At 35.9% G+C, this 19,315-nt stretch overlaps 3 protein-coding genes across 7 annotated transcripts; all 3 read right to left on the bottom strand.

Annotated features, from left to right (window-relative positions):
• LOC106176284 (uncharacterized) lies at positions 1-6,250 on the bottom strand. The gene is made up of 9 exons (XM_087005396.1): positions 6,037-6,250; positions 5,011-5,255; positions 4,494-4,656; positions 3,753-3,994; positions 3,399-3,597; positions 2,873-3,117; positions 1,925-2,506; positions 1,414-1,608; positions 1-1,000 (listed from the first exon to the last, which is right to left on the bottom strand). The coding sequence occupies exons 2-9, from the start codon at positions 5,144-5,146 to the stop codon at positions 807-809; spliced, it is 1,956 nt and encodes a 651-aa protein (XP_086861522.1). The 5' UTR covers positions 5,147-5,255; positions 6,037-6,250; the 3' UTR covers positions 1-806.
• Positions 6,251-7,052: 802 nt separating this feature from the next.
• Positions 7,053-11,747, bottom strand: LOC147763699 (lectin-like). 2 transcript variants are annotated; one of them, XM_087005394.1, is made up of 6 exons: positions 10,099-11,747; positions 9,375-9,555; positions 8,941-9,182; positions 8,607-8,796; positions 8,144-8,388; positions 7,053-7,528 (listed from the first exon to the last, which is right to left on the bottom strand). In XM_087005394.1, exons 1-6 carry the CDS (start codon positions 10,157-10,159, stop codon positions 7,347-7,349), a joined length of 1,101 nt encoding a protein of 366 aa, XP_086861520.1. In that variant the 5' UTR covers positions 10,160-11,747; the 3' UTR covers positions 7,053-7,346. The 2 variants fall into 2 exon arrangements, with proteins under 2 accessions (XP_086861520.1, XP_086861521.1); XM_087005395.1 differs by having other exon boundaries at positions 9,133-9,182.
• A 168-nt stretch (positions 11,748-11,915) lies between these two features.
• Positions 11,916-18,391, bottom strand: LOC106168886 (molybdenum cofactor biosynthesis protein 1). 4 transcript variants are annotated; one of them, XM_013548143.2, is made up of 10 exons: positions 18,198-18,391; positions 17,407-17,527; positions 16,983-17,150; positions 15,912-16,144; positions 15,729-15,800; positions 14,927-15,079; positions 14,484-14,594; positions 14,103-14,223; positions 13,838-13,885; positions 11,916-12,921 (listed from the first exon to the last, which is right to left on the bottom strand). In XM_013548143.2, the coding sequence occupies exons 1-10, from the start codon at positions 18,360-18,362 to the stop codon at positions 11,945-11,947; spliced, it is 2,169 nt and encodes a 722-aa protein (XP_013403597.2). In that variant the 5' UTR covers positions 18,363-18,391; the 3' UTR covers positions 11,916-11,944. The 4 variants fall into 4 exon arrangements, with proteins under 4 accessions (XP_013403597.2, XP_013403595.2, XP_086861518.1 ...); XM_013548141.2 differs by lacking the exon at positions 18,198-18,391 and adding an exon at positions 18,062-18,180; XM_087005392.1 differs by lacking the exon at positions 18,198-18,391 and adding an exon at positions 17,696-17,719.
• Positions 18,392-19,315: the final 924 nt, after the last annotated feature.

Here is a 19,315-nt window from a genome sequence, read left to right as displayed (position 1 = left end):
TTTAAAAACCAATAGATATTTTTTATTTCAATTAGCAAATATCTAATAAAATTAAGCATGCCAATGGGATAAAATACACGCAATCATATAACGTTTTGTCCAACTGAGACTTAGTGGCAACGGTAAAATGTGTTCTGTCGATAATTAAAGCAAAACCACCAGTAGATGCTTCGTTTAAAAATTAAAAAAAAATTCAATCCTCATGTGCCAGGTTAAAGCGATTGCAAACACTCACCAACAGTTACATGCCCATCAACAGATACTGAAGTATCAGATAGTTGAATTTCAAATGTTAAATTTTCTATACCACATGTACTTTTTGTGAGTTAAATCAATGTATCTAGTTAGATCATAATTGACCAAAATTTGAATATTTCATTTGCTTCCCCGTACTACAATACTACTATTTTCCATAGATATATATCTAAATTCTTTTCATATTTAAACTTTCTTTTTAAATAAAGACAAATTGCTTTTCCAAAATCCGTGGTTCGTTTTACGTAGCACCTGTAATTTACATGTAAAACTTACTAGAAACAACCTATCAAAGTTAATTTGATATTTTTAGATTTTGCGCCGTCAGGAAGTCTTTATTGTTCATTTTGTCATAATAATTAACATGGCTGCTATTTTTGCTTTTTTAAAACACTCAAATATATCTCAGCCAATAAAAAATGAGATATTTTTTTCATTTGGCCTCAGAATTGTCTGGATATTATAATCTTGACCTCTGAACTTGTGCACTTTATATATTGTTGTTGTATCTTCTGACGTCTGCCTGCCTGTTGTTACGGTGGATTTAATGTTTAAAAGGTCCTTAAAATGTTACGCTTCATTATCCGAAGTTGACGGTAAAAAGTGGGGACATCTGAAACCACTACAGTGCACACTATAGATAGGACGGCTAGCAGGCCAAATGATCCGATGGCGGGTGCTCCTTCAGCTTCTTTTGGGTTTTCAGGGCGCTTTGATCTTCGAGGTTTTGGGCCCTGAAATCCTTCTGAAAATAAAAAGAAATTAAAAATGTTATCTATGTAATAAAAGCGCCAAATTGACATACACGAGGTATGGCGCTTTTCCTATATAAGACAACCTTTTTCGGTGATTTACAGATAATCAATTAGAACGCAAAAATCATCCCGATTAAAATATGAGTACATGTGAAATATTAAACCTTTCATAAGCTACAATGATTGCATATTCTTAAAACTTCTACTTGGACCGAAACCCAAAACCCAACCCGACAGATTCTGTTGTCGCTGTCAGTGGTGATCGTCTCCATTGTTTAGATGGCAGATCGGTAAATAGAATGTGGACGATATTATAAGTTGTGTCAATGTGGACCTGTGTCTCTTTAGCAATAATGATGATGACAATTATAATGATAATTTGTATAGGTGTAGAAGGCTATACCTCTGCACATTGGTATTTCATATGGAATCCACTCCCCTTGGTTGTTGCAGGTGCGAATACGTGACGTTGTGTTATCAAGAAAGGTTAAGTTGCCATGGCAAACATATGACACCACAGAACCCGGAATATAGTACGTAGAACCTGTACCATTGTTGTAAGTTGTTGAAAAATTGCGTACCTCGCCACAACGTATTTCTGAAAAGACGTAAAACTTTATGTGTGGTGTTCTGTCCAAAAAGCAAACCCCTAGTTTATAGGGGTCAGGAGACACGCTAATAATACAGATGTAAATTTCCAGGACTACTTAAACTGATGGTGACAGAAAATGAATAAGTAAGGGGATTATGTGTTTACTTTTATCGTGACATGATCCTAACATTGCAACCTCTGAATAATCCATAATATCAACTTTATGCATAATATCAACTTTATAATAGGAAACGCTGCCTTACTTCATTATATAAAGCATTGGAATTTGGAACATTTAGAATGGCGAGTTACAGACATTCACCTGCAGTTTCAGTTGTCACCGCAAAACCATATCCTTTTTCGGTTGTTTCAGTAGTGTCAGTGGTGCTTGCAGGTGCGGTGCTTCCCTTGCTGCTTGTTGTAGCAATATTCGTACTTGAGGTGGTTGGTGTTCGTTGACCAGTAAATGTTGTGTGTGTTGTTGGAACAGTTGACGTTGTTGTGGCTACTTTTTGAACACTAGGTACCGGAGTTGTTGTGGGTGTTGTTGGAACGGTAGATGTTGTCGTAGGTGTTGTTGGAACGGTAACTGTTGTTGTGGGAGTTGTTGGAACGGTAGCTGTTGTTGTGGGAGTTGTTGGAACGGTAGATGTTGTTGTGGGAGTTGTTGGAATGGTAGCTGTTGTTGTGGGAGTAGCTGGGGCAGTAGATGTTGTTCTGAGAGTTGTTACGGCAGTTGATGTTGTTGATGTTGTTACTACATAAGCATTATCTCTCGGCGTTGTTTCAATGGTTGAGGTTGTTGTTGGCGATCCTGAAGGAGTAGACGTTTGTGATTTCCAGTTTCCTCCACTGCTTGCTGTTGTACTGGAATTGGTACTATTCTGCACTTTACTTTCCTCATCTAAAAAGAAAATTTTGTGTAAAGCGTTCTAGTGACGAAGTATATAAGTCTAAGAGGATGTAGGATTCCCACAGTTAACACCATCCAACTGGTGAATGTTGACCCTTTTCAAGAAGAAGTCAAAGTATTTTTGGGAAATAGTGAAAGGGACAACAACTGAAGTAAGTTAATTTAACTTGATTACTAACAGTGAAATCAAGTAAAATAAAAAAATAACAAATATATATATATAGGTGTCTGTCTTGTTACATGGAATTAAAACTGAACGTCTTCTACATGTTCCTAAACCAATGCCTATATGACACAAACTGACATGGTTACGAAATCAGCATTACCTTTTGAAAACACCCTTAAGTATTAACATACCGGCAAGAGAGATTTCACAGATGAAGTTGAAAATTTGACTGCAGTTGAACGCCTCCCAAAAAACACTCTCTCCTACTGCTACCGCAGCGCAGCCTTTCTCTGTAGCGTTCACACTAGGCTGACCTTGACCCCACATAGTCCATTCTTCTGGACTCGCATCTACCCATCCCCACTGGTCGGCAGGTGTCAACTGTGCAAAACCTATCCAATATGCCTCCGCAATGTGGCCAGTGGGAACACTTAAACTTGGAAAAGTAATCAAATGTGGCAAAATTTCCATCAATTTGTCGTATTTTTCCCGTTGGCGTGGTCGGTAAAAAAAAATCTCATCATTATTTATAATAATCTTGAGTGCATGTAAACACAAGTATAAAGTATACTTGCCGCTCAAGGGAGTCTTTTAAATATATATTTTTCATAATCAAATTAGCGTATACAAAAAGAAACATATTAAAAGGTGGTGCTCTGACTGTGTTAATCTTACCTTTCTTACCATAAAGCCAATGTCACAAAATCTCAAACTTACTTTACAAAGTTGATCAAAGACTCAAATTCCAAAATGGATGCCATGGTGACAAGATGGCCACCTTCTTCTTCGCATGTAGAAGACGCTTGCGTGAAGTTTGCAGCTATTCTAGAAACTCGATAGCAGGAGTCACCCAATGGGAGAAAGCCACATGGGCACGACGGGTAATGGACGCCATCATTGACGATATCTGTCTGATCTGTAACAATACATTTAATAGAATGTTGCATGTTAATACTATGTATCATACATTTCCAAAAACAAATTCAAAATTTACAGCCTTCAGTGGGACTTATCTATCGTTTAAAAACCTCACGATTTGTAACTGTATATTCCATGGTATATTGGCATTACCTCTGGAGCATATAAAAAATGAAAACTGTCCGCAGTCCTTAACAATCCACACCCCTTCTTCGTCCAGTGCCACACACTTGTCACCGCTCCCATAATACATAGTACCGCCATTTGTAGAGTTACTCCAGTTTGTCCAAGCATCTTCCGCCAAAGTTTCGTTGCCAGCACTCCATACCCACGTCGGTGAGTCATTTCTCCTCCATTCCTTGCTGTACATTCCTATCCAATACGTAGGATTGTGCCTGCAACAAGAAGTATGTTCTGTTTAAAATTACACAAATATACTTTTATATAGTAATTTTTTCGTTTTAATTTTAATACTGTCCCACAATCACCACGGTATACCATTTTCAAAACCGTTGACAAAATTAAGATTAACGACTCAAGTAACGGAGATCGCTATTGGTGAATATTGAAATATTGAAATATTAAAATATTTCACTCATGACAGTGAAAATTAGAGCTAATTACGAACAGTATTTTACTTTTGAATTTTGTTGTTTTATTGCCAAAGAGCACAATAATAAAATTCCAAGGAGAACGTTTCACTATATAAATATCTAACAAGCATTGTATGCACGTAAAGCTTTACTGAACATTTTGTCTCTATACATGCAGTTTTGTGTTTAAGCAGTGTTCTGTTATCCACTAAAGTCAAACTTTCTATACTCAAAGATATAACCCAGTTACACTATTGGTAATATTTTTGACAAGCCACAATAAGTAACAATAACCACTCACGTGTACATATCGTCTACTATCAAATAGTACTTTTCAAGGGAGTCGATCCTGAACAGTTGCATGCCCATGGTATTACAAAGAATTTCGGCTTCATTGTACGTTTTTCTTCTTGGCCAGAAGAGCAAGCAATGGTTTTCATTATCGAAGTGCTCGTTGATGGGATCTTCGCAGCGATAGAAGTAAAAAAAAAAATTTAATTACCTGAAATAAGATGTCGTTAAGTCCTTATTGCAACATATCTTACAAGGGGAGGGGGGGGTATTACTAATCCAGATTGCAGAATTCTGTAACAAATGAAATAAGAAATCAGTTAAGGGGTTTGCGGTAGACCGTCAAAATGGCTTGAACGGAGCATATTCTGCAAAAAACATGCCCAATTAATGATATCTTTATTAAAATACACAAATTAGAAGCTCATTTTGTAAATTTCGAGCTTAAACTTCGCCCTTTTCGGTTACGAAATCAGTATTACCTATTGAAAACAAGATATGTTCTAGACCTTAAAGTATTACCATACCGGCAAGGGAGATCTCACAGATGAAGTTGAACATTTGTCTGCAGTTGAACGCCTCCCAAAAGCCACTCTCTCCTACTGCTACAGCAGCGCAGCCTTCCTCTGAAGCGTTCACACTAGGCTGACCTTGACCCCACATAACCCAATCCTCTGGACTCGCATCTACCCAACCCCACTGCTCGGTAGGTGTCAACTGTGCAAAACCTATCCAATATGTCTCCGCAATCTGGTCAGTGGGAACAGTTAAACTTGGAAAAGTAATAATTTGTGGTTAGATCCTTTTTAAACAAAATTTTTACCAATTTTTCATATTTTTCCCCACTTAAGTGGTCGCTGAAAAAATCCTGATTGCATGTTTAAGCAGGTATAAAATACAATCTAATCGGCAATGAAAACGCTCAAGGGAGTTTATTAATATATAATTCATTATCAAAATACCACATATAAAAAAGAAACACATTAAAAGGTGGTGTTGGGTCTGTAAACCGTTACCACTCTAACAGTGCTATTTTCCTGTAGCCGAGCTCAGCCTGTAACATGACCAAGTCACGCAATATTTCGTTCCTCGCCATACTGGCATGAAACACACCAAGGGACACCACGGTAGCGTTTTACGGGCTATATATATAGTCCTCCCATGCGACACTCAACAAACACCCCTGATCACAATTTCCAAGAGGAGGACAACATGTCACATATCTACCATGCATACCTGCTGTTTCATGGCAAAACTTAGAAAGCACTAGCAAGCAGCTGATCACTTATATGAACAAACTCCAACAACAAATGCATTCTTATAACTGCTAGATCTTAGTATTTTTACCAGGACATATTCATTGACGGTCAGTATACATCCAAAATAGCTGTGTCAAACATTTTTATTTTTCTAGGCAACTGTCTGATAAAAAGTTTGATAAAAATGAAACAATTATTAATGAAAGGAGCCAAAACATGCCTACCAAAGAAAGAATCAAAGGAAATGTATCTAAAAAATAGGCATGAAGCCAAGACAACAAAAGTCAAACTTACTTTACAAAATTGCTCAAAGACTCAAATTCCAAAATGGATGCCGTGGTGACAAGATGGGCACCTTCTTTCTCGCATGTAGAAGACGCGTGCGTGAAATTTGCAGTTATTCTAGAAACATTATAGCAGGAGTCACCCAACGGAAGAAAGCCACATGGGCACGACGGATAATGGTAGCTATTGTTGACGATATGAGTCTGATCTGTAACAATAACTGGAATGATAAATACATTATAGCATTTGTAAAAAAACAAAATTTTAAATCTACAGCCTTCAGTGTACCTTACTTATCGTTTTAAAACCTCGCGATTTCTAACTGTGATGTGAATTTCACATATATTGGCTTTACCTCTGGAGCATATGAAAAAAGAAGGCTGTCCGCAGTCTTTAACAATCCACTCCCCTTCCTCGGCCAGGGCAACACATACGTCGCCTGGCCCATAATACATAGTGCCGCCATTTGTAGAGTTTCTCCAGTTTGTCCAAGCATCTCCCGCCAAAGTTTCGTTGCCAGCACTCCATACCCACGTCGGCGACTCTTCTGTACCCGATTCCTTGCCGTACAGTCCTATCCAGTAACTAGAATTGTGTCTAAAACAAAAAGTACGTTCTGTTCAAAATTACACAGGGAACCCTACATCTTCATTTAGTAATTTTTTTCGTTAAAATTTAAATTCTGTCCCTCAACCACCACGGTAAAAAATTTTCAAATCGTTGACATAGTTACATATATTATGCATAAACCTGTTTTTAGTCATTTGTATTGAGTCACTCACGTAAAGGTTATGGAAATTAATAAATAGCATTATTCCACTTATGAAAGCTTAGATAAGTTATTATTAACAGTTTAAGAGAGGGTCGGGTTAGTGATAAAGAGGAAAATACATATTTTAAGCATTGTTCTGTCGTCCACTTTAAACACACTTTGTATACTCAAAGACGTAATCTCATGATTAGTAACCCTAGCCGTCACATTTCCCGATAAGGCAAAAAAAAGTGAGAATATCCACTCACGTGTACATATCGTCGGTCATCATGAAATAGTACTTCTCAAGGGAGTCGATCCTGAACAGTTCCATGCCCATGGTATTACAAAGTATTTCAGCTTCATTGTACGTTTCTCCTCTTGGCCAGAAGAGCAAGCAATGGTGCTCGTAGATGGGATCTTCACGGCCACGGTAGTAAAAAAATAACGAAAAGCTTTTTTTATTAACCTGAAATAAAATTTCTTAGGCCCCTGTTGCAACATATCTTACAAGGGACAAATATTACTAATCCAGATTACAGAATTCTGTAATAAATGAAATATGAAATCAATTAAGCTTAACCACTGACCGACACCAACCTTTCACTGTGGTGTTGGCATCCATTTCTCCGCTGCTAGTAGTAATAACTAGGGAGGATGTTGTTGTCGATACGTTGTTCACAGTGACAGGGTTTGTGCTTTGTATTTCGTTTGAAGTTTCGCTGGTATTTGATGAGTTATAGTAGTTTCCTTTTCAAAGCACATGAAACACAATATCTTAGATACATTGCATCAATTAATGCATATTCATGAGTTTTTTAGGTATCGAATATGTTAAATAATGTATCTTAAATAATACACATGGGTTTCCATTTTTTAGCCGATATGTCTTAAAGATTACAGTTTTCTCAACATCGCCGGACCACACTAATTGACAGTCCTTCCTGCCAGTTACCGCTCAAATATACTGTTTTATTGCAATACACTTTATTTAGAATTTCATATTTTATTGCTTCTGGATCAGAGTTTTTTTCTTGTAATGAAAAAAGGCCTGCGATTTACTATATATTACGAATAATTAAAAATGTTTAATAATAAATTGTGTTCAGTACAAGATGAATTTCACCGAGAAATGATAAGATATAGTAAAATCGCAATAAGTAAAAGATTGCGGTTTATCATACACGTGATCAAGATAGAACAGAAATTGTTTTAAAAAAAAGACATGCAGGGTCAAATATACCAAAGGCCCTGTGAGAATATGCTTCACAAAGAAAAAAGAAGACTACAGAGAGGCAAAACTTAGGAAAATGGCGGTGAAGATGGTAAACCAAAAGGACCAATGAAAGACAGGATATCTTATACCGATGACAGCTTTTTCGCAGATGAAACGGAAGTACTGCCAGCAGTGGTACGCCTCCCAAAGGCCACTCTGTCCTACTGCTCCAGCAGCACAGTCCGCTACTGTAGCGGCCACTATAGGTTGTGCTTGATCCCACATGGTCCAATCAACTGGACTCGCATCTACCCAACCCCACTGTGCGGTAGGTGTCAGTTGTGCAAAGCCAATCCAGTATATGGAAGTCCATTGGTCGCCCGGAATTGTCAAACTGAGGACAGAGAGGCAATACATTGCAACTCCTTTGAAATACAAAAATTGTTAATATAGAAAATAAAAATAGAATGAATAAACAAACAAATAAATAAATATTACAAATAATAATAATACATCCGAATCGAAAAAAACTCTAACTTATCATGTAAGAAGCCAGTGAGAGTAATTGGCTATAATATATCTGAACATTAATATATATTTGTGAAATTTCACCTTGAAAAATATTGCACCATGTCGTTTTCTAAATATGAATTGATGGTGACTAGATGGCCATCTTCGGCCTCACAAATCAAATTTGCCTCTTCGAATCTCGCCCTCGTCTCAGAGACGTGATAGCAGGAGTCGCTCCACTGGTGATAGCCACACGGACAAGACGGGTAATCGTCGTGTATAGCGCTGGGGGCTTATTTCAATATAAAAATTAAGAAGTTAATGAATTATGCCGGATGTAAAATGTTTTTTGCACGTATAATAATAATAATATGTGATTCTCGCCCTCCCTGTGTCTTTTAACATTTTAAGCCTGTTCACGGGTTATTTTACTCACCTCTGGTACATAAGAAATATGAAAACTGTCCGCAGTCCTTAACAATCCATTCCCCTTTCTCGTCCAGTGCAACACACTTGTCACCCGGCCCATAATACATAGTGCCGCCATTTGTAGAGTTACTCCATTTTGTCCAAGCATCTCCCGCCAAAGTTTCGTTGCCAGCACTCCATACCCACGTCGGTGATTTACCTGTCCCCCATTCCTTGCTGTACAGTCCTATCCAGTAGGTAGAATTATACCTGTAAATGTTTAAATTCAAATTGATTTACACAATCCAAGGCAATGCCGCGAATACTATCTCATTTATGCATGTTTTAAGTCATTTTTTTTTTTTTGTGAAAATATTTAACTTTGTAGCTAAATTTTAATCTGCCTCCGTTTTTTTGTCTTTTCGATAAAATATGGTATTTTAACTCTAACCAAAGACTTACGTAAGCTCGGTGCTATTCACCGTTTCGAAGAACAAGTCGTTCATCTCAGCCGAGTCCATTCTGAACATTTCCATATCCAAGGCATGGCAAATACCTTCTGCTTCAGAATAAGCCTCACTTCTTGGATTAGAAAACATACAAATGCCTCCATGTTCGTAGAAACCGTAGTCTGCTGTGGACCCTTAATGGTGTTTCAATTAGATAGTAAAAAAAATTTAAAGGTGAACTTTCTTAAATTGCGTTCGTAAGAACTGCATGGCTTTTCCTCGTAGAGAGACATTCTCTCTTCCTATTATAGGCTTAGTTGAGAATCCGAATCATGAGTTGATCTCTTTTATTGTAAAGTAGATAACGTGTTAGACTGGGTTCCCATACCTAGATCGATCTAACAGGATCGATCCATTTCCGAGGGGTTTTCTCGCTTTCAGCTTATATTAAGCGGCTTAGATGTCTGGCACGCCTACTAAAGCTGCTAAACGATAATTAAATACCCCGTAGCAGCTTCAGTAGGCGTGACAGACGTCTAAGCCGCTTAAGTTGATTGCAATTTAGCGAGAATCCCCTCGGAAATAGTTCGATCCACAGTTAGTAAGATAGGGTCTGGGAATGGTCCCAATGTTAACACTACTTATTTCTAATTTTCATCAAAATGTATGCAGCGAATGGATTTTATCATGCTAATTCCAATTTCAGAAATTCTTCAAAAGCACAAATATTCACCTACCAACGCTTAGCTGCATTTGGATAGCAGATAAAAACATAACAGTGCAGAGGACACTCCACATTCTCGCCGTGTAACTTAAAAGCGCTGTCCCGATTCAAACTACGACTTAAGTACTACGAGTTCAAACCACAACAGACAGGAGATAAATGTATCGCAATTAATCCAATAAGAAATTTGCAAACGACGGCAACATTAAGCATCAGTGACATTTTGGTTTATCATATGGAGTGGAGAATATCGTAAGTTATTATTCACTGTATAGCATTTATGAATGATTCACATGCTTTTCTATTCAACATTGCCACCGAAGAAACCCTGGGGCCCTTGTAGGGGTTCTAACTATTGTAGAAGAAATGTCACGGGGAAAATTACGCATAAATAAATTGCATATAATTAGCTCTGTTTACGTAATTCTCTGGGCTACAAATGTCATCCGTGAAAATCCATATGCGCAGTTTATAGAATCCATGTATGCTACAGTGTAACCAAGCTCGAAATGTTGAATTATGAAATTTGAATAACTAAATAAAAGGAAACAATAAGTGCTTTGTTTACTGTTTATTAATGAAACTGATAATGGAAACCCAATTTTCCTCTTAATACACTTCGTTAACAGATAAAATACGGACAGTTTTCACAACCTATAAATAATTAATCATTAACAAGCCTAGTTTCTAAAAATAAATAAATAAAAATAAAAAGGAAGACAGCTGAAACAGTGTCTGATATCACTTAAATCTTTAGCAAATCTACCAAAGTAGAAGTTTGTGGAATTTGAATTTGTCCCTGATGGGTGTCAAACCATTTTTCACCTTCTACCAGCTGTCACTTCATACAAAAAATCCCAAAACATTATATTAAAATACTCTTAAGACCACTTTCGCAATGAAACCCATCTTTCCCACAGTTTTAACTTCCACTCAATTTTGAAGGTGTAATAAATCCCATTACTAAAATAATTTTAACATGCATCTGAGATACTAGTAATAAATGTAATTACAGTTGCTGGCAGAGAATTTGAGACTGAAGATCATCAATCAAATGAACCATTTCTTTGACCATGGTATCTAAATGCCCAGTTAAGTAACAATATTGTTGTCACTTTCTTATTTTTTGTCCATAGCACAATTTCCTTTAACTCACTCATAGCTTAAATACAAAAGAGAGTAATATTGGTTAAGTCAATCAATTTCAGTGATTCCATCATAAGCAATTCTAATTAACCCACAACCGATAACACACAGAATCTCTTTTTTAATAAAATATAAATACAATTTTGAAAATCTCTTTATTATATCAGCTTCTGAATATTGTAAAATAATTACAAACAAAAATGTAAAAATTCATATGACATTCCAATGTCAACTAATATCAAAATCAATTACATCTATCAAAAACAATTTTTTACCAGAGGTTTCGACATTAGAATTTTTTTAAAAATACAAAACAATTTCAAATAAGTAATGTATAACATGATATTACTTTTCGGTTTTTATCAATAAAATGACAAGTCACTAGGAAGACGCAAACATTACCCAATTACAACATATTTTTCTGACATACCCCTACTGATCAACACCATAATGGAACCAAAATAGATCCTTTAAAAACTTAATTTAACATTTAATTTATAAAAATAGCTTTTTAAAAACATGTCAAATATTTGAAACACTCTTTAAATGCTAAAAGTTTACTCTCATTCCCCTGTCTCACCGATTTTTATCAACAATCAATATTCTTTAATCTTTTTTCAGTATAGCAATTTTACTAATATTTCCCTGTCTACCTGATCGTTGGCAACACATGATATTGTTTTAATACTGTTTCACAGTTCATCACAACAGTATTACTTATATTTATAGTCTCCCCTCTGACCACCAGATTTAGACAATAATTTGATGTCATGGATGACCATCTTGTGCGTGACAGCCTTACACATATCATACACAGTCAGGGCAGCAATGGTGACTCCAGTGAGAGCCTCCATCTCAACACCAGTTTTTCCAGAAGAGGAAACAGTTGCCTCAATGAGAATACTGTGAGACACTGCATCCAAACTGAGCTCTACCTCAATGGAATTTAAAGGAATGTTGTGGCACAGTGGGATTAAGTTTGAACTCTGTTTTGCACCCATGATCCCAGCTAGTTTTGCCACAGTCAACACATCACCCTTTTTCACCTGGTTGGATTCTATGAGGTGAAACACTTCTTTTCCCACTGTGATTACACCTGATGCTGTGGCTGTTCTCAATGTGTCCTTCTTGTGACCAACAGACACCATCTGTGCCTTGCCCTCCTGATCAATGTGGGTCAATTCAGGGACATCAATTTCTGATGGCAGCTGGGAAATCTTGTAATGTTCACTGTACTTGGTATCAACATCTGGATACTTGGGTGGATTATTATTTGGGACAAATGCATCTGGAGGGTTCATTCCACTGTCAGCACCTTTTAATTTCTTTTGATTATTTGTGTAAACAAAAGTATAGTAATCACTCCCCCAGTACTTCATGGTGTCAATGTCAGTCACACCGTCACTTTCTAAATTTGTATATTGCTTCTGCTGATCTTTCTCTTTGGTATCCTGATGGTGCTCCTTGTCCCCACTGATGTCACTCGTTTTCTTTGAGTAATGTCGACAAGAAACACCATCATACTGAGTTTGCATATAAGAATTCTGTGAATAAAATACAAATCCCTGTCCAGGTAATGGACAGTGTTTAATGTTATAAATGGGACTCTTCATGCCTTCAGTAGCACTCTTAAAATGACACTGTGCGTATTTTGCAGTATATTTTGGCATCACAGTTTGGTGTTTGTTATCTGTAAAAAATATATGTATTCAATGAATAATCAATATTTGACTAGTCCACAATATATTTTGGATGAGCAAATAAATAATTAGCCAAGTACAAGGAAATACTGAACTTAACCCATCATCATTATTTGCATATTTTCTTACTCCTACATCAATTAAACTTATTTCAAATCAAAAATTAAAACATAATAAATATTTACTAGCCACAAACTATCAAGTCAATTCGCAACAAAAAATTCAGAATCCCTAGTCATTCTCCAATGAGGTTTGACTAAAAGTACTTAAAGCTGATTGTTCCCTCTTTAATTATACCACCATAACTCTTCACAGAGGCTTATAAAATTCATCTCATTCATGATCAAAAATAATGAACAATGAGTTTAAGTCCCTTTTGAAATTAGAAAACTAGAGTAATGTGGAGATAATAACAGATTGGCATACTTCAAAGATTTTTCTTCTTAAATATCACGAACTTAGAATTTTTCCTGTTTCTCTCTGTTACGATAAGCACTTTCAATCATGATGTGATGATAGAATTTTTTTGACCTTATAAGTTATCATATATATATAGTAGGCAACTATCACTACTGTCATCATAAAAAGTTTTTGCATATTTACACTACTTAATAGCTGCAAAGATTCATTTTTTCTACATTTTGTAACAAACATAAAACTGTGGAATGGCCTTTGGTCAATGTATTTCTGTATAAAATAAAACCTTTCAGAGAACAGCAATGATTTTATTCATTTCCAATTTCAAAATAAAATAAATATATAAACAGAAATAAGAAGGAAATGATGATTGAAATATTAGTGTCTTACATTGCATTTCTATATATACATGTACATGTAAGCCACAGGTTGTTTTTGTATTGTGATGAATATATACATACGTGAAAAATAAAATGAGTATTCACCCACCAATCAAAATCATTGGTCTGTTCTTCATTTTTGCTAGGGACAACATGCCTGAAAATATGAAACAGCAGCACATAATAGAAAATGTTGAAAAAAATTCAACCAGAGTTTTTTTCTTCACTTTCACATATTTCTACTTTGCTTTCAACACAATTTTCAATCAAATGCCTGACCTCAAAATTTTACTTCAAGTTCTCCAGCATGTACAAGGGGCAAAAATGAAGAAGAAAAAAATAACACATGCAGTGACATGCTCTTCTTTTTTTACCTGCATGTTGCTTCTTCTTTCTCTTCACTGCAGCTCCAATTATTTCCAAGAGCTCTGGCTCAGATGTGCCTGATCTCAGAGCATCCCTCAGAGACACCTCAGCATTTCCAAATAAACACACCTGGGGTGGGCAAGGCAGCAAGGGAGGAAATCATCATAGTATCACTCACTTAACACCTCAGACATTTAAAAACTTCTTGCTCAGTTAATTTAGATATGTCTTTGCCATAATACAAGTTAGCCCATGTTTCATTATCACTGTTGATTGTGCAATTAAATTTTCATGATTATATATAATGTTATGTATTCCTTCTTATCCTGACATTGTTAACAACAATGGAATAATCAGATACTTTTGGATATTAACTGCATTAAACTTACCTTTAAATTGCCATCAGCAGTAATTCTGACCCTATTGCATCCTCCACAAAAATTATCACTCATTGAGGTAATGAAGCCGATCTGACCAGCAAAACCTGGGACCCGATAAGCCTGAAATACAGTTTTTTATCAAAATAAAATGCCACTGGACATTTCAAACCAGGCTAACCAGGACAAACTGTCATGTGAAAAAGTTAGTAAATTCCATATGCAATTTTCAAAGACATACACTCATTTCATAAAAATTTAATATAACAAAACCATTACCATAATTAAGGCACTTTTATATGAACTGTGAATGAATATTATGCTTTTTCATAAACAGTTATTTTCAAAATAAATACTGAAGACAGGAAGCATGCAGTAGTCACACACAACTTTAACAAAAAGAACACACCAAACATAAACAATATCACATATAAATTACTATAAAGTCAATTTACCTTGGAAGTATCAGAGACTTCATCACTCAATCTCTCCAGGTCTGGCCACCTAGCTCTGATGATGCCTAACATTTCTTGATATGGAACCATCTTCTTAGAATTCCACTTATTCCCATCAAATGGCATATATTCAATGAACCGTACATCAATTGCCTATAGATATATAACATACATATTATATGTATACCCATCAATATTATCATCAATAAACTTTTACACTCAATTTAAAGGAACTTTCTGGTTGGAACTAGCCATGACTTTAATAAGTCTTAAAGGTATAGGTAATGTTTGCATTTTTCTTCTTTTAATAAGTCTTAGTTGTAAAATTTACACATATTTCATGGATCTTTAACTATCATTTTGTCTCTTTGTCTAGTCTCTCAAATGTTATACAAACATAAAACATGATAAGCTACAAATCTATATCTAAGTGACTGATGATAACTTTAGCAACTCTGACTAAAAAGAACTCTCAATTTACACATTTGTCAAAAATATCCTTGAAAACACCTTTATTTGTAAGTTGGCTACTCTAAGGCTCTGTTCTCACAACTTTTAGATCGATCTATCACCGCGGGGAGTCTCACTAGATTACTGTCAGATAATCCGCCTTAAGTGTCCGTCCCCGCCTACTACAATCTGTAAGGGGTAATTAACTTTCGTGTCCGCCCGGCTGACAGCTATTTAGCGTGAACCCCCAGGGAGTTAGGTCGATCCAATGTAGGTCGATCTAATCTATGAGAATGGGGTGTAAGAGTATTTAATGCTCTTATTTTGCATCACCAATTATGATCACAGGTACCTTGTCTTGGGTCCATTGTACAAAATCACAGATTTCCTCTTCATTGATCCCTCTCATCACCACACAGTTTACCTGTTCAGACATAAAAGTCATTAAAAACATTACATCCAGAGTTTTCTTATATTTTAATCATAAATAAATGAGTGAGAAAATAAATAAATAAATAAAAGACTGGAAACTTGCCTTTACGGGATGCATTTCTTCCTCAAGAGCTGCATCAATCCCTTCAATCACCTTATTCCATCCTTTTCTTCTAGTGATAAATTCAAACTTGGCAGGAAGAAGTGTGTCTAGACTGATATTAATTTGATCGAGTCCAGCAGTCTTTAGCTGTTGTAATTTCTTGGATAATGTCAATGCATTTGTTGTTATTGATATTTTCTGTAAACCAGCATCTCTTAAAGTATCTAGTGCACCTAAAAATGGACAAAGAGGAGTGATCAGAAAATGATATCCATATGCACCAGACAACAATACATGAAGAAAGGATCTAACTATGGCAAGTCTGAGCATGGTAAGTAATACTAAAGATCCATCACAAATTCTCAAAGTATCTAATGCACCTAAAAGAGGACATAGAGGAGTGATCAGAAAAAGATGTATCTCAAAGTATCTAATGCACCTAAAAAAGGACATAGAGGAGTGATCAGAAAATGATATATATCCATATGCACCAGACAACAATACATGAAGAAAAGATCTAACTATGGCAAGTCTGAGCATGGTAAGTAATACTAAAGATCCATCACAAATTATCAAGACCAGCACTTCTCAAAGTATCTAATGCACCTAAAAAAGGACATAGAGGCGTGATCAGAAAATGATATATATCCATGTGCACCAGACAACAATACATGAAGCAAAGATCTGACTATAATAAGTCTGAGCATGGTAAGGAATTCTATAGATCCATCACAAATCATCAAGACTGAACGTGATATACACCAGTGCAAGGCAGTATTAGTGTGTCTGAGTTTAATATGAGAGACGAGGATAACAAAAGCCCCAGACATGGTCTGGCCCACATCTATGTACTACATTGTCTGCACAATGTGTCTGATTGTGAGTTCCCCCATGTCTGGCTCTTTTGTTCTTCACACATACTGTTATATGAGAAACTAAAAGAACAAAATTAACAGTGTTGCTTTTGTCTTCATTTTCAATTATATTCACTGAAGCATTAATATTACCTGCAGATCACATTAGTATCTATATAAATAGATATATATATATATATCATATTTCTAACTGTACCTATAATTTCTAACAAATCTTTTCGGATGAGTGGCTCTCCTCCTGTTAGTCTGATTTTCTCAATCCCCTCCTTTACAAATAGCCTACTCAGGGTTATTATCTCTTCTGTGGACAGAAGTTTATTCTTGGGGGTTAAATCCACTCCTTCCTCTGGCATACAATATTGACCTAGAAATATAGGAAATTATATAGAAAATCAGAAAAAATATGATGATACTGTTATTCACCTGGCAGTCATCTTTTCACCTCATTTAAATGAAATATTCTTCTCTGTAACTCCTATTTCCATGTTTATATGCTAGCTATTTGGGATATTTATTTTTATTTTCAAGAGATGCAGTGTATTACAACAATCCCTTTTAAATGATTTGTTGCAGAACATTAATATAACATTTTAGCACATTGATTTATATAGCATAATTACATCTCAGATTGCATCTCTCAGTCAGTGAAATCCTCAAATATGTGTGCTGTCGGCCAAAAGAGTCAGTGAGAAACTCGGAAAATGGTAGAACATCCTTTCCCTGGAAGTGGCTAGGCTGCCTCTGAATGATATAAAGAGTAAACAGAAAATATCTGAATTGTAAACAAAATACCGAATGTTGTTTCATATTCAGTATCTTTTACAATAAATTAAATAAATTGTTGGAGCACACATTTTTGCAGTTGGTTTAGCTTTTCTCTTTAATTAGACCAATTTCACTCAAAATTACCCAATTAATGCAAGGTTAGAATATGTGGAAATCAGCCTGAAATTAAAACACAATCAGTTATGTCAATATCTATACAATGCAGAACATAATAATATGTGTAATGGAGAGCTCTTGGAATAAACTTTTAAATATATATATATATATATATATATATATATATATATATATATATATAATAACATGCACTCTCAAAACAATGTAAACATGTTGGATTAAGAAAATAGCCTAGTCATCTTCCTAATCCCCAGTCACAGATAAACACATCCCTGCAGAATGTGCACCCAGAGCTCGTTAAATGTATTAGAAGTAAATAGTGAAGCAATCTCAGACACTCAGTTGTGTTAAGGTAAACGAAGCAGAACCTACGGACACTACTTCAATCTGTGTGATATGCAAACGTCTGTGCGAACTCGACCGCAACGTCATACTGTAATTACAGGTACAAACACTGAACAGTAAAGTTCGCAGAGACGTGACTTGTGGGGTCATTCACGATCCTTACCTTCTCTGCGTATCTGTGAAGAGGAAATGCAGATGCCGAAGGGGCTGGTGACTTTCTTTGTTGACATGAGCTTATATGCCTTAAAGTAGAGATATTGCAGTAAATGGATCGTGCGCTCACTTGCAGCAGGCCACCTGCAACTTGTCCCCCAGCCTTTGCAGCCATTCTATTAAGTCATGTGATCAGTCATGTGACCTTTCGGTGCATTGAGAAAACCTGACTAAAACAAACAGCGAGGGCTTAATGGTCTTTAAAACACGAATCGTTTAAAACGCTGATTTTATACTTCAGTGTCAATATTTTAAAATGACCTGTAGGTCCTATTTACTTCTGTATTTTGTGAGTCAAATGCCTTGAACATGAAAGGGATGACGCTAGGATTGAGGGGGAGGAGTCTATATTAATTTACTGGGGAAACTGACATGGGCCTCGGTCCATAATTTTTGAAGGCTAATTATTGTGGTTTCTGTGATAGAATCTATGTAAAGCAGTTTAATTTATCAAGTCTAACTTTAAAGTTCACCAATGCTTTTGTAATTGGTATATTTTTCTCATATTCCCATTTTTTTTCGTTTACCCATTCTGTAGGGGTGGATTGAATTCCCAAAATTTTCAAGAAAAGTGAATCTTTCTGGTAGGCCTACGCTTTTTAAAATCTCCTTAGGTGCTTTAGAGTCTGCTTTCATACGTCATTTAGCTACATGTTTATAAAAGTGTAAAGGATCCGTATCTAATATTAGCTACATGGATGTTTTTACTTTTCTGAATACACTAAATGACCGTCTCTCACGGCCGTCACCTTGATTTTTTTCCCGTTCTGGTAGGCTAGTGTGGTATTCTGAAGGCGTTTTATGATTTTCTTTAGATTAATGGATTTATCAAGGTTACGTAATTTGTGAATGCAGTTTTCATTCTCCGCCCTTCGTGAAACCAAGTCATCAATATAAATAGGCCTAGGCCTACTGTAGGCCTAGGCCTACTGTAGTACATGTAGGCCCTACCGATTCGTGGGGATTTTTTTTCAGGATTTTCGACACGCATCAGTGAGATATTTGAATAAAGTTTTATTTACCATGATTTACTGTGGTTTGTGAATTGATGATTTTACTTCCCTTCCC

The sequence above is a fragment of the Lingula anatina genome, chromosome 2, assembly GCF_051362555.1.
Source record: "Lingula anatina isolate TDL-2025a chromosome 2, LinAna3.0, whole genome shotgun sequence".
Taxonomy (NCBI): Eukaryota; Metazoa; Brachiopoda; class Lingulata; order Lingulida; family Lingulidae; genus Lingula; species Lingula anatina.
The sequence above is the reverse complement of the archived record's forward strand: the minus strand, read 5'-3'. Positions and strand labels throughout refer to the sequence as shown.